This window comes from Peromyscus californicus, unplaced genomic scaffold (assembly GCF_007827085.1).
Source record: "Peromyscus californicus insignis strain IS unplaced genomic scaffold, ASM782708v3 Scaffold_5__1_contigs__length_169319896, whole genome shotgun sequence".
NCBI classification, from domain to species: domain Eukaryota; kingdom Metazoa; phylum Chordata; class Mammalia; order Rodentia; family Cricetidae; genus Peromyscus; species Peromyscus californicus.
Window position 1 is genome coordinate 7,473,705 of NW_026294573.1, and position 14,485 is coordinate 7,488,189.

Consider the following 14,485-nt stretch of genomic DNA (forward strand, 5'->3'; position numbering starts at 1 on the left):
GAAAGACCCTTTCTCTATGCCATCATGGATATGGGTTCATCAGTAATAATGTGACCAGATGATGGTATTTATTCTACACAACCTCTAGGTTAAGGCTTTTGGAAATTTGAAAGACATCTCTTTCCACTTTGACATTTATTTCAAATAAAGGAAGCAGTAGAGAGTGTTGCTAGTTGCAACACTAGACATTATTGGTTCTGGAAAGAAACACGGAGACTGGTCTTTCTTGAATACAAAGCCAACAGTTCTTATTTCCACCTCGTCTTTCCCTCTTGGTTCATGCATGGCTTCAGTATCTCCTTACTCAATAAAATAAAACCAGGAAAATCCCCAGAACAGACAGCTCTTACCTTGCTCCACACTCAAAGTCCAGCGTGACTGTCATATGCCCTTTATATAAGTGATGACAGCATTTACAATTTTCATGGAGCAGGGGAAAGAGAAAGGTTGCTTATCAAACAAAATGATGCATCCATGAAAGCCATCCTCCACGTGGTACCAGGTCACAGGGACACCCTGGTCTTCCAAGCGCTTCTTATAGAGCAAGGCATCATCACGGAGGGGGTCATTCTCACAGCTCACCAGGAATGCCTGGGGAAGCTGAGCAATGATCTTGTCATCTACTAGGAGAGGTGAAATTTCTGGATCCAAAACCTGTTTGGTTTCCAGATAGGCAGCCTCATTGAAAGGACCTGAAAGCTCAGGCAGGAGGCTTTTGCTCTTGAACCTTCTGGGGATGTTATCAGAAGTGAGCCATTTCCTGTACTTCTTCCTGGTGTCTAGGGGAATACAAGTACCATTAAATAAAGCATCTTTCCAAGATAAGTCAATGTCCAGGTATTTACACACAGCCATTCTGAGTATGTCTCTGGTGAGGAATGGGACATTTTGGTTCTGCTGATATGATGGTAATTGGAAATTGATGACCTGTGTAACTGGAGTGATAAGCACCTGAGCACAGATCTGGGGGAGACTTGGGAGACTGAGCAAAGCCTGGGTGACAAAGGTCACAACACCACCCCCAATACTTTCTCCACAGACTACCACCCGGGAGGGGTCTACTCCATAGGTTATGAGGCCCTTCATGAAGTGAATAGAGGCATTCAGGCAATCCTCAGTAACAGAAGGATGATGGTGGTCAGGAAGCTTGCGGTACCTAAGAGGAAACAAACACAATGCCGTGGGTCACTGGAGGCCATTTAAACAGAATCCTCTACTCTCATCGGAAAAAGAACTTGATTAAATCCTAAGAATGAACCTAGCAAGTAAAAATGGCTAGCCTCATTTTTTCTTTATGGACATGAGGAACCTGCCAGAGTCAGGGAGGCCAGGATTCTTTCTCCATTTCAACCCACATTTTGCTTCCAATAGATGAGTGAGCCCCACAAAGGATCAGCTAAGCTCAAAGCTGTTGCTTTAGGAAATAGGACAACCAACAAAGACCCAGAGAAGAGGATTGGAGCTCTGTGGTTCCACTGAGAAGGTTAAGAGTTTTGGCTCTCCCAGATGTCTCAGGCATCCATTGAACACTGCCAAAACCATTGCTCTTTAAATTTTATCTTAATGTCATATTAATAATATAAGGTCTTGATGTAAGTGTACCTTCTAATGTTAATTTTCCTGGAAATAAATAGAAGTGTTAGGGGATGGGGCAATTGGACTCAATAACTGAGGGTTCTTAGACTCTTCTCCAATGCCCTGGGTGATTTGGCAGAAGAACTGCAGAAGGTCCAGAGGCAAGAGAGCATCATGTGGTAACAACAACGGTGGCAGAGGCACAAAGACCACTGGGCACCTAGGCAGTGGGAATCCCTGGCCTCTGGAAGCAGTCAGAAGCCTTAACACAGGAAATGCAAAGTGACCTTGACGGCATCAGAGGCGAAGCTTCAAGAATGGAAGCAGAGAACAGAAGCAAAGACACACTGGCAACAATAGCAGCAGGAAACAGCAGCAGGCAGTAGAGGAGCCAGGGGCAGCAGTGGCCACAGCCTGTGGAATGAAAACACAGAAGCACTCACTGCTGCTTTAAGTGCGGGGGTGGGGGTAGGGTGGGGTGGGGTGGTGGTTAGACACTCTAGCCTGGGAACTGGAGCATAGGTGTTCTCAGGGCCTGGGGGGTCCTAACTTCACAGATACACACAGGGACTGTTAACACTCAACACCATTGGGTTAAAGGTCCAATTACTAGAAGCATGCATAAGGACAGTGGCCCCCGAGGTGGCAGCTTCTCTGGCTCTTAGTTCTCTGTTGCTACCATTCACTTCAGAAGCCATGGGCTATGAAGCCATAAAGGACCAGTTAGAAGGTTCCTCACCTACCCCCAATTTTCCCCTGATGGAAGAAAGGGACCCCAGGGAGATGATTGATACCACCACTTCCTATCAATAGAGGTGCAGAGACTTCATTTAGAGTCAAAGATACCTTGCTTTCAGGAAAGGAAGGTCAGGAAGGGGAGAGAAAAGGAGGAAAGGTGCTGCAAGCCGCAGGGAAACGTAACGGAACTCAGCGACTATCACGAAAGCTACTGCTTGGAAAAGTCAAGGACTTCTCCAAAGGTCAAGCCATGACTTAAGAAATCTTAGTGATATTTTAGCTTTTGTATATATATTAGCTGGTTCCTAAAATGATTTTCTTGTGTGCTTCCAAGAACTTCTAACAGTGTATTTATCTAAAATGCCTATCAAGCATCCAAGGCCAAATGAAACACCACCTGTCTCCTAGGTAAGGAGGATAGCTTTATTTCTTGTGCAATTTAGGGTGAGACCCTCCTTCCTTACAAATAGACTCCTAATTTGGTACCTAACCACTTCTAGGAATGTAGATTGAGCACATAAACTCCCTTCTTGATATACTAACCAATTATTAGCTCTCTATTGACTCCCTCATTTACCACTCCCCTTTTGGGTTGTAAAAGAAAGCCTGGTGGTCACTGCCTGAGGAAAATTTTTACCTGCCTTTATGACCCCATAAGAATTCAAGCCTGGTGACCTTGCTCTGAGAGAGGATTGCTATTGCTTGGGTTTATAACTGGATTCCTGAGAACTGAGAGAATGAGGAGACAGAGAAGAGAAAAGAGAATGGAAGAACTAGATGGGTAAGAACTGGAGAGGAATGAGCTGAGACGGGGAAGAACTAGTGAAGGGCTAGAAGAGGGGACTAGAGGAATGAGATGGGAGATGAGGAAAAGCCAGACGGGAAAGAACAAGATGAGAAAGAAGGAGATGGGAGAGGAGCTAAGATGGGAAAGAACTAGATGGATGAGAACCTAGATGGGCAGAACTAAGATGAGAGAATTAAGATAGAACTTAGAGGGGACAGCAGATTAATGTAGAGAGAAATCAAGCAAGAAAGGAGTTAGGCATGAGAGCAAATAGAAGCTGTGTAGAGAGAGAACTGACAAAGAATAATAAAGTGTATGGACTAAGGAGTTTCATGTACATAGATTCATTTCTTTTCATCAAAGATTAAATTATCAGCTGGTTTTAGATTCTTCCCAGACCCTGGGAGGGGACTATCAAGGGGCTGGAGCCCCATAGTCACCGATAAAAGGGGAGTTAGGGGGAGGGACAAGGGGGATTGGGTAATGAGATGCTAAAGATGGAGGATTGAGTAAGGGGGAAGCTAAGGATAGGTGGCTGGTAGTTCAGCAGCTTAGTTTACAGCAGCCCTCTGTAAGTCCCAAGCCTCTTCTCTAGCGGAGCATCTCCACCTGCCATTCTAGAATAGCTTCTCTGGCCCATGAGTCAGAACTCTGTAAGTATCTAGAATGCCACATTGAGGAATTTCCTTCAAGATTTCAGAGCAGGTGCTTGCATATTTCTCTGCAGCTCCATTCAGGGGATCTCAGAGACATAGGGTTCCATATTGGAAGTTCAGACACTGTGGCAGCCATGTAGGAGGAAGTCTCTGGAGACTGGAAAGATGTTACCCTCCCTATGCCACCATATAGGAACAAAGATGTCAAGTGATTTGCTCTAGTCACCCAACTTCATACCCATCCCGAGTGATGTCAAGGTATGAGGGGGCCACTGAAGTGGTAGCCATTGAAGCAGCAGAATCTAACAGGGCAGTTTTCAATTTCTCTCACTTAGTCTTTTAAATTGTCCTATGGACTCTGTTCTCAAACTATGAATAATAGCACCCTATGCCCTTCATCCTTTCAAGGACCCCTTTATTTTCAAAAGACCAGACTTGAGTCTTAAGTCATGCTTTTGGTTCAAAGTGGTTTGTAGTTGGTATGTCCATGAGTATTCTATTGTTGCAACAAACACCAGAGCCATCAGCCAACAATATTCTTGACTTCAATTGACCTTGACCATCAGATGACACTGAATGCACCACTGTATCCAAAGTCAACATCATCCCACCAAATGAAGAGACATTTTGAGTTCAATATCTGTCATCTCTTCTTTTGCTCTCTATTTTCGATTTCCTTTAGGTCTGTGTATGTGTGTCCTAGAAAGCATTCTTTTGACTTTAATTAATTTAATTCCACAAAGAGGACATAAAGGGTCTTTTCTAATGTTACACTACCTGGGTCCCTTCACATCATGGTGTGCTCTTCCTAGTCCTCTACTGTATGACTCTATATTGTTCTGTAGGAGACCAGTACTCAGTAGTATTGTGTTCTCTCTGTCACAGTTAACCAATGGACTTCCCAGGAATTGATATATTTCTAGACTTCTACTGTTTTGAAAGTGCTATAGCTGTGTTCATGGGAACATGTACAAGAGGTCAGGACCCCTTTCTGTGGCCTAGAGTCACCAAAATCTGTGCTCCAAAATGTACCTTCACACAGATACACCATTAAATGTCTCAGGCCACTCACCCCACTGACAGCACCACCGAATCTGTCTCCTGGGCCAGGAAGCTGCACAGGTTGTGGTAACTGTCTGTAAGAGGAAGCCAGGTGTTAAACAGTGTGACAGGAGCCCAGCACTTCCCACTACAGTCCCAGAAATAGCAGCTGTCATGATAGGTATGATAATAAAGTCCTCTCTATGTTCCTATTCTTGAGTCCTCTGAGGTGATCTTGCCAGCTCTGTGAGGACAAGGCCAGACATCATTTCCAAACCTCTGAATATCAAGATTTAGTTGGAACTTATGGTTCCCTTTCTATAGCATTGAATTTTATACAGGATGGGTAAACTAGGGACTTAGACTGATTGGGGATCTGAAATGGACATCACTAAGGCTGCTTGTGTTTGCAGAACCAGCCCTGGAGTGTTAATAGGCTCATAGATTTGCATTCATGAGGAGGTAAATGATGACCAGATGAGATGTTTATACTAGTAGACAATCCCATTAAGATTAGCACACAGTTGATCCCATCCAGTTTGGGGCACAGAACATGTCTGATGTTGGGACAGGGGACTGGTTACTACTCTTACTTATCATATCTCAGGAGCATCTCTGGGGAGGAGATTCAGTTACCAAAATTTATTTTTTCTATTTTCTTAATGAATATCCTTGAAGATTTTTTTTATCTCATTTTAGTGTTATTTTATTTGTTATATTGTTGCTTAATTGGTTGGTTGGTTTAGTTTTTATGTGTCCATGTTCTTACTATATAACCCAGGTAGATCCCAAATTTGTGATCCCTTTGCCTTGATTCCTAGGTACTGGATTAACAGAGTGTAATATCTCCTGTCCAGACAAGTACTGGGATTTTCTAAGTTAAGCCAGTCAGAGATTTGCTAGGTAGGTACATGCACCATGGGCATTGTAGATGTCCTCAGTAACTTTAAATGGCAATTTAATGAAGCCTAGAATAACCTAAGAAAAAAGTCTCCAATTGAAGGATTGCCCAGATCAAATTTGCCTGTGAGCATGTCTATGGGGAATTTTCTTGTTTCTTAATTGGTATAGGGAACCTAGCCCACTATAGGCAGAGCCATTCCCTGGGTAGGTGGTCCTAGATGGCATAAGAAAACTAGCTAAGCATGAGCCTGAGACTGAGTTGACAGGCAGTGCTCAACTATGGCTTCTGTTTGGTTCCTGCCCTGACTTCCCTCAATGATGGAGTGTAACCTGAAAGATGAAATAAACCCTTTCTTCTCCTAAGTCACTTTTGGTTATGTGTTTGTTGTAGTAGCAGAGTGAAACTTGTTTCTATGGACAAACATGCTATGCCTATCCACTGCTAATGGACAGGTGGGAAAGGGCATGGGGATGCTGTGGAATGGTCTTTCTGTATGCTGTGAATATGTGTTGCTACCATTGGTTAATAAAGAAGCTGCTCTGGCCTATGGCAAGACAGGTTATAGCCAGGTGGGAAATCCAAAGAAAGAGACAGGGACAAGAAGGATGGAGTCAGGGAGATGCCATCTACCCACCCAAGGAGTAAGATGCCAGTAGGCTGGTAATGCCATGGCCACATGGCAAGACATAAATTTATAGAAATGGGTTAATTTAATATGTAATAGCTAGCTAGCAATAAGCCTGAACCATAGACCAAACAGTTTGTAATTAACATTAAGCCTCTGAATGATTATTTTAAAAGCAGCTGCAAGACTGCAGGACCTGGATGGGACAGAGAAAATTGTCTAGCTACACAGGGGAGGGGAATGAAAGAATAAACACTGAGGCTAACACACAGAGTTGTCTTAGCTGAGTGGGGTGGTCAGCTTCTATATCCAAAGTTGGACTGAAAAGCTTACATTTTGTGTCTGTTGACAATGATGAAACGTAAAAGGCAAGTCCCTAATCTTTGATTTCTGATTGATAAAAACTGTAGCTGTAACTTGGCAACAAGTGTTTGTGGGTTTTGTGCTTATAAACCCCTTCTGCCCATGTTTGGGGCTACCAGGAGATATAAGGTTCCCAAGACCTTGTACTGCAACCCTGATCAATCAGCAACCCCATTTATGTAGTGATTTACTAAAGACTTTGAAACCCACAACTCCTCTCTCTCTCCTTCCTCATGGCACACAATGGACACAGGTGTAATGAAAGTTCAAATTTGCTGTTTCCAACTTGCACAAGCCACTCAGCCCTCAGCACCTGCTCTCGTATGAATTTAGATGCACAGCTCCTTATAGGTTTTATCTATCTATCTATCTATCTATCTATCTATCTATCTATCTATCTATCTTTCTAGCTATCTAGCTATCTATTTATTTATTTATTTATATTTTTGCATCAGAACTTTCTAAAAATATTGCATTTACATGCAATATTATTTGTGTTGATGACTGTGTTTCTGGAGTCCTTTGTTTTGGATCCTGAGGCCCAGTCTTCACTCACCTCATCCAGGTCCCCAACCTATCACACATTGCTTTTCCCCAACTCAGAAGAACTGCCTCCTCCCATCCCTTGGTCCTGGCCTTAAATCTCACCTTCTTGGAGAGACTGTCTGCTCAGAAAAACTGAGGTACTGTTACTCTAAATGACTCTCTGTTCCATCCCTGTGTTACCCACGTCTGAAACCACTTCCTTATTCATGTTCTCCCATGTGATCTAGCTTCCCCCCTTGATGTACAGACCCTTAAGTTTGTGGATTGGTTCTTTCTTGTCTTCCATTCCCTGGAGAGGATCTGGGGCAGTAGGTGTTCAGTAAATATCTGTTGAGCCATTTCTGCTTAAGATTTGGAAATATCATTATTCTGCAGTAGAGGATGGCATCTTGGGGAAGAAGGTCTTAGAGGTCGATGACAGTAAAGAGTGAACAAGGACAGTAACATTCTGGACAAGGGTGGGTACTACAGGCAAGATACACTCATAGTTAATTTATAATGAGAAAAGGCATCTAGGTAACATCTTCAGAACTGCTATGGGTATCCCATTCTCCAGAAGGTATAAGTAACCCTAGTCCCAGGAGCTATGTCTTTTGTGTCTGCATAAGCAACAAGTATAGAAGAACATGTGAGCAGCCCAAGATGCCTGCTGTGTCGAGAAGTTCATAGGTTATAGCACAGCAAGGGTAAAGGGAGACACTAGGGGCCAAGTTGGAGATGTGGTAAGGACTCAGGGGAGGCTGAAGTGCACCAGTGATAAGCACTGGGTTCCTCTGGTGGGGAGAGATGATAAAGCTGAAGGATGATAATTGTAGCAAATAAACAACTTTTGGATGCAGAGATGATGTAGTGATCAAGAATGGATGGACTTTCAGCACAGTGATCCAGCTGAGCTGAGGAAAGCACATGGACTTGGGGTCATTATGGGGTAGATAGGAATAGCCAGTGCTGTGAGTGGGAAGGAAAGAGAAGTGTCACACCTAGTTTTGCGAGAGTCTCAGTGGACATTGCTACCTGAACCTGGACTAAGTCTAATATATTATACAGGAAACATTGCTATAATATATAGGGGCTTCAACCTCTTTGAATGATATGATTTCCAAGCCTTCAATCCATTCTCCCTAAAAGCTCCAACTTCTACTTCCTTTGACTCCCTCCCAAGAGGTCCTCATAAGAATGTATGCAAGACTCCAATTATCATGAAGAACTTCCTCTCCCACACAATACAGAAGCTACTCACCCAGACTACCACATATGGCTCCTCCTCCATGGTAGAAAATGATGCCTCGCAGGAGTTTGGAGGACACTGCCTTGGGTTGGAACAGTCTCACAGGGATTTCCCCAAAGTGCATGTTGGTCACCACTAAATTGTGGTTCTTCTTTATGACTATTAAGTCCTGAAAAATCTGGATGAACTTGATCATGGAGCAAATCCTCAGCTTCTCTAATATATTTCCCTGTAGGAGCCAAGAAGAAGAAGAATATGAGGAAGGAAAAGGAAAAAGAGGAGGGGGAAAAGAAAAGTCCAGCATAGGAGACTATAAGGTAGACATGTAGATGCTGCTGCCACTTAGCATTGCTAAAATGAGTTCATCATTTCTCTTTTAACTTCTGCACACACAATGGACTCATGTATTTACAACTGGCTGTGGGTTCTGCTTAGGGAGAAGGTGAGTTTTCAGAGTTTCTACCCAAAACATCCAGATTAGATAATGATATGGTTGTGATTTGATTATTTGTTTCAACCAAAATTCATGTTGAAATTTTATTGTCATTGTGTTGAGATGGCCTTTTCACAAGACCGATAAATAGATCAATGGAATAGAATGGAAGACCCAAATATAACCCCACATGGTCACAGCCACCTGATTTTCAACAAAGGTGACAAAAAACAGAAAGGAGAGCTTCTGTAAAATAATCCTCTTGTACACTGTAAAGATTTGTCACTCGAATTGGTTTAATAAAATGTTGATTGGCCAGTAGCCAGGCAGGAAGTATAGGCAGGGTGACCAAACTAAGAATGCTGGGAAGAGGAAGGGCAGAGTCAGGAGTCACCAGCCAGATGTAGAGGAAGAAAATGAGAATGCCATATTGAGAAAAGGTACCAAGCCACATGGCTAAACAGAGATAAGAAGTATGGGTTAATTTAAGTGTAATAGCTAGTTAGTAATAAACCTGAGCTACTGGCTGAGCATTTATAAGTAATATAAGCCTCCAAGTGGTTATTCAGGAACTGGCAGGCCAGAGAGAACTGTCCAACTACAGAGAGCCTCTTCAACAAATGGATCTGGGAAAACTGAATATCCTCATGTTAATGGATAGTCCTAGATTCCTATCTCACCCTGCATAAAAATCAACTCCAAATGGATCAAAGACTGAATTTTAGGACCCAAAATCCCAGAAATACTAGAAGGAACAGTGCGGAGAACACTTCAAGATATAGTCATAGGTCAAGACTTCTTGCATAATACTCCAGTTTCTCTGGAAATGAGGCTAACTATTGACAAATGGGTACTCAAGAAATCAAAAGACTTCCAGACACAAAGGAAAGTTTTAATTGAGTGTAGACTCAACCTATAGAATGGAAAAATAAAGTCTTTGCTGGTGATGCTTCTGATGAAAGATTAAATATATATATATATATATATATATATATATATATATATATATACACACAGATAGATAGATAGATAGATAGATAGATAATAGATAGATAGACATCACTCCAAAAACTAAAAAGAAGAGATCAAACCATCCAATCAGTAAGTGGGCTGATATAATGAATAGGTCACAAAAGATAGAGTACAAATGAACAATAAACATATGGTCTTATTTTCCTTCTTGTTCCTGTGACAAGCCACCTGACCACAAGGAACCTGGGGGGAGGAAAGGGTTTACTTGGCTTGTAGGCTATTGTTCATCATCAAGGGAAGCCAAGGCAGGAACTCAAGACATTTACCTGGAGGCAGGAATTAAAGCAAAAACCATGGAGGAAAACTGCTTACTGGCCTGCTCCCTGCCTTGCTTGCCCAGCTGCCTACTCAGTGGACTGGGCCTTCCCACATTTTTTAAAAGATAAGTCTTTGGTATTAGATCACCATGATAAATTATAAAATTATAATCTCAAAAAATAAAAGAAATAATTTTATTTAAAAATATTTGTCTTTTAAGTGGTGATTAAATGATACCCTAATGTGTAGATAAAGGCCATGATGGATAGAGTGAGATAGTTACCTCAGGAGGAGGCTCCCAGGAGCTGAGTTCTTGGTTGAAAAACTAAAAAGATCCTGTGTCTGGAGCAAAACCCATTAGATACATCATAGTGTTACACTGCTTCATGTGGGCTTGATTTTCCCAAGACAGAGTTCACATTTCCCACAGCTATGAGCTAGGTGTGATGCTGTAGAAGGGAAACACTATAGTTTGGAAAGAGTATGGATTTTCTGGGGAACTTAGCTATCTGAGGCCCTCATTTGCCATTCCAGGACTCTAAACTATCTTGTAATTCCATGCAATCCATGGGCTTGAAACAGCTTGACCTCTAGGAACGTATTTACAGATAAAAATGAACAAGGGATTGAGGCCAGAAGCTTTCAATAATTGTATTGAACAAGGCTTGCTCATTCTTCTAGGTGTGGCCCATTGTGGAGAAAAGTCTCAACAGCACAGGAATATGTTACTTTTTTAAAGTCACCTATAAAAACCTATTGCTCCTTATCATATGCCATGAAATATGTCTATTAACTTCACGAGACAGAGAATGTTCCTGGCCTTGAAGATGAAGATTCTTACATGCACAGAGGTTAAGCAAAGGGCCCTTGCAGCCAGTGAGAGCAGAACAGAGACACTTATCAAGCAGCCTGGCTGTAGCTGCTTCTCACCCCTCACTTCCATACCTCCTCCTTTGTAGCTGCCCTATGACATAACCACTTATGAACTGTCTGGCCTCTACAGGTCTTTAGCCAAGGTTGGTTGGAACATCAAGTTTATTCAAACTGTCTCCTTCCCACACATGGCCAAACTTTCTTTCCAAACATACTGTACCTGTGGACAGGCCTTTATCCCTATCTTCAACCAGCAACAAAAGCAAGTTCAGAATCCAGCCACCAAGTACAGCCAAAGATATGCATTGTTACATGGATGATTTGATCAGCAAAGGATACCTGCCCTCTGCTCAGAACTATGCTAAGAAATAGTCCGTGGCTTCAAAGTGTTCGCAATCATGCAACAAAACATCTAGAAGCAAGTAAGTGAAGGAAGTAGAGGACTGTTGTTGAAGGAAGTGTCAGACCTGTTGGCCCATTGGTCTATCATGAGTAGAACCTGGGGGTGAAATTATTTTTCAGTCCTCAGAAAACAGTCTGGTAGATGAGTGGTAATACCTGCCTCCAATGCCAGCCCTCAAGAGGTGGGAGCCAAATGATAACCACTTCAAAATCATGAAGCTTTTATCTCAAAAAATTAAAAAGAGAAGAAGAGCTGTGGTGTAGCTAAGTGGATATAGTGCTGACCTAGCACGCATGAAGCCCTGGTTTGGTCCTCAGAATTGCAAAAACCAAGCATGATAGTGTACACTAACCCCAGCACTTGTGGGGTAGCAGTGGGACAATCGGGAGCCTCATACCATTGGCCACATAGTGAGTTTAAAACCATCCTGAGCTCAGTAACATACTGTCTTTTTTTTTACAGTAAGAACAAGGACAAGGGGCAGGCAGGAAGAAACATAAAGAGAGCAAGAAAGAGAAAGGGAAGTAGGGAGAGATAGAGACAAATACAATGTTTCTGTGTTTCTAAGATATAACAATGTAGCCACCAGTCATGGGGAAATGTAGCGAGGGAAGAATAAAAGAAGAAAGGCAAGGTACACAGATGAACCCTGTTGTTTTTATATAAATTTATATCTTATGATTTTACCAATAAAGACTTGGAAGTCAGGCTGGGGTGAAAACCTGCTAGCTCAGAGAGGTTGAGGAGCAATTAATTGAGCTTCTTCCTTCTCCAGCATCTCAAAAAGGGAGCTCTTTTTTACTGTTCCAATCCAAAATGGACAACCAAACTCTAAGTCCCTCCCTTCTATTTCCTGTGTGTTTCTCTACTCATCTTCCTGACTTCCTCTTTACTCTCTATGGCTACTTCCTGTCAACTAGTTGCTAGCTTAGCCTCTGGACCTCAGGTTTTTATTTCATTAACACAATCTCTAGGTTCACACTGTGATCAAATATCCCACAACAGGACCCTGAAAACTCCTTCCCCCAAAAGCGTACTCACCATAGCAATTAAGTACAGCGTCATACAATGCAGAAACCTGAACTTGACTGGATGCTCCAAGGCAGAGGGGATTTCCACAATGAGAAAGTGCTGAATGACAGCCCATATGAAGATTCCAAGGTGAAAGGTAGACAGGCTCACTAGCAGCACCAGCCACAGGACAGTCATGGTCCCAAGGCCCCAAGAAACTGATGTCTGAGGCCCTGAGAAGCAGCTGTCCCAAAGATCTTCCTTGGGAACAACTGATCCAGTTTTATGGCCTGCCACCTCTACTAACTCCTTTCAGACTGCATCTGACTCAGTGGCCTGATCTAGCCTCTGGGATATTACCACGGGTCAACAGGATCCAGAGAAACCTGCTCCCCAAGGAACAAGAAAGCTGACCTGGATGACCAAGGTAGTTTGAAAGTCAGGATTACAAAGATGAACTATATGGGAGCTTTCACAGCATCTATCTGCTGGGTCACAGAGGAAGAGGTCTTACATGAGCATAGACTCTCTTGGCCTGACCCTTTGCTGAGTAACAGGAGACATGAACCCCTTCTGCACCAGTTTGGTTAAGAAATATGAAGTCATCTAGTTTGTAAATACTTGATAAACTGCCATCAGAACCCAGTCTTTTCTCATTTCTGACTATTTGGCCTTGGACAGGCTCTCTGCTCTCTGAATGCATAAGGTAGAGGAGCCCAGAGACAGCTGAACTGTTTCCAGGCCAAGCCCAGGTATGGTTGCAGGTACCAGGGATGCCGACACTTGAGCAGCAATGGATAGTTTTGTACAGACTACATATTCTAAGTCTAGGGAAAATTTGATAGGAAAAGCACATAGAACATTATTTCAATGTGTGTGTTTAATTGTCATTTAAAAGCACATAACAGGGCTGACACAGTAAGTTAAAGCACTTGCCAGCAAGAGTAATGATCTGAGGTCAATCCCTAGGATCTGTATGATGGGGGAAGAAAACTCTATTATCACACATTGTCATCTGACCCCCCCCACACCATTACATATGTTTGCCTATACACATGCACGCATACACACAATATAATATATATAATACATATAAGTAAATTAATATAATATCAATTTAAGTACATAACATTAAATTTACTGTCAGAGCCATTTTTTTACATACCAACCACAGATCCCCCTCTCTTCTCTCCTCCCACTTCCCCCCAAGACTATCCTCCCAACTCACCCCCTACTCCCTCCTCCAAAAACATAAGGCCTCCCATGGGGAGTCAGCAAAGCCTGGTACATTCAGTTGAGGCAGATCTAAGCCCCTCCTCCTGCATCAAGGCTGTGCATGGTGTCCCACTATAGGTAGTGGACTCCAAAAAGCCAGCTCATGAACCAGGGATAGTCTCTTAAGCAGACCAAGCTACACAACTGTCTCACTTATACAAAGGGCCTAGTCCAGTCCCATGGAAGCTCCACAGCTGTTGGTCTAAAGTTCATGAGATTGCACTAGCTTAGTTTGGTTGTCTCTGTACATTTCCCCCATCGTGATCTTGATGCCCCTTGCTCATAGAATCCCTCTTCCCTCTCTTTGACTGGACTCTTGGAGCTAGGCCTGGTGTTCGCTGTGGATCTCTGCATCTGCTTCCATCAGTTACTGGATGAAGGCTCTATGATGAAAGGGTATTCACAAATCTTATTACAGGGGTAGGCCAGCTCAGGTACCCTCTCCACTATTGCTAGTAGTCTAAGCTGGGGTCATCCTTGTGGGTTCCTGGGAACTTCCTTAGCACCATATTTCTTCCTATCCTCATGATGTCTCCCTCTATCAAGATATCTCTTTCATTGCTCTCCCACTCCGTCCCTGCTTCAGCTTGACCATCCTGTTCCCTTTATGTTTCATCCCCCATCTGTCAGAGTCATTTCTAAGTGTACAGTACAGCAGAGTTGTGAGTGTGTCATATACAGTAGATCTCTTACAATAAAACATCTACATCCTTGGATTCCATCCTTCCCAATGACCA

General features: G+C 42.8%; 1 protein-coding gene across 1 annotated transcript; it reads right to left on the reverse strand.

Moving 5' to 3' along the window:
• Positions 1-381: 381 nt before the first annotated feature.
• LOC128097906 (arylacetamide deacetylase-like 4) lies at positions 382-12,671 on the reverse strand. The gene is made up of 4 exons (XM_052718775.1): positions 12,504-12,671; positions 8,476-8,692; positions 4,829-4,892; positions 382-1,156 (listed from the first exon to the last, which is right to left on the reverse strand). The coding sequence occupies exons 1-4, from the start codon at positions 12,669-12,671 to the stop codon at positions 382-384; spliced, it is 1,224 nt and encodes a 407-aa protein (XP_052574735.1).
• Positions 12,672-14,485: the final 1,814 nt, after the last annotated feature.

Bases quoted from the DNA above. Each gene is read 5' to 3' on its own strand.
- LOC128097906 (XM_052718775.1), bottom strand. From the start codon at position 12,671: ATGACTGTCCTGTGGCTGGTGCTGCTAGTGAGCCTGTCTACCTTTCAC. The intron at 4,893-8,475 runs GTGAGTAGCTTC...TTCCTCTTACAG, and splicing joins AGCCATATGTGGTAGTCTGG to ACAGTTACCACAACCTGTGC. The intron at 1,157-4,828 runs GTGAGTGGCCTG...GTTTCCTCTTAG, and splicing joins TCGGTGGTGCTGTCAGTGGG to GTACCGCAAGCTTCCTGACC.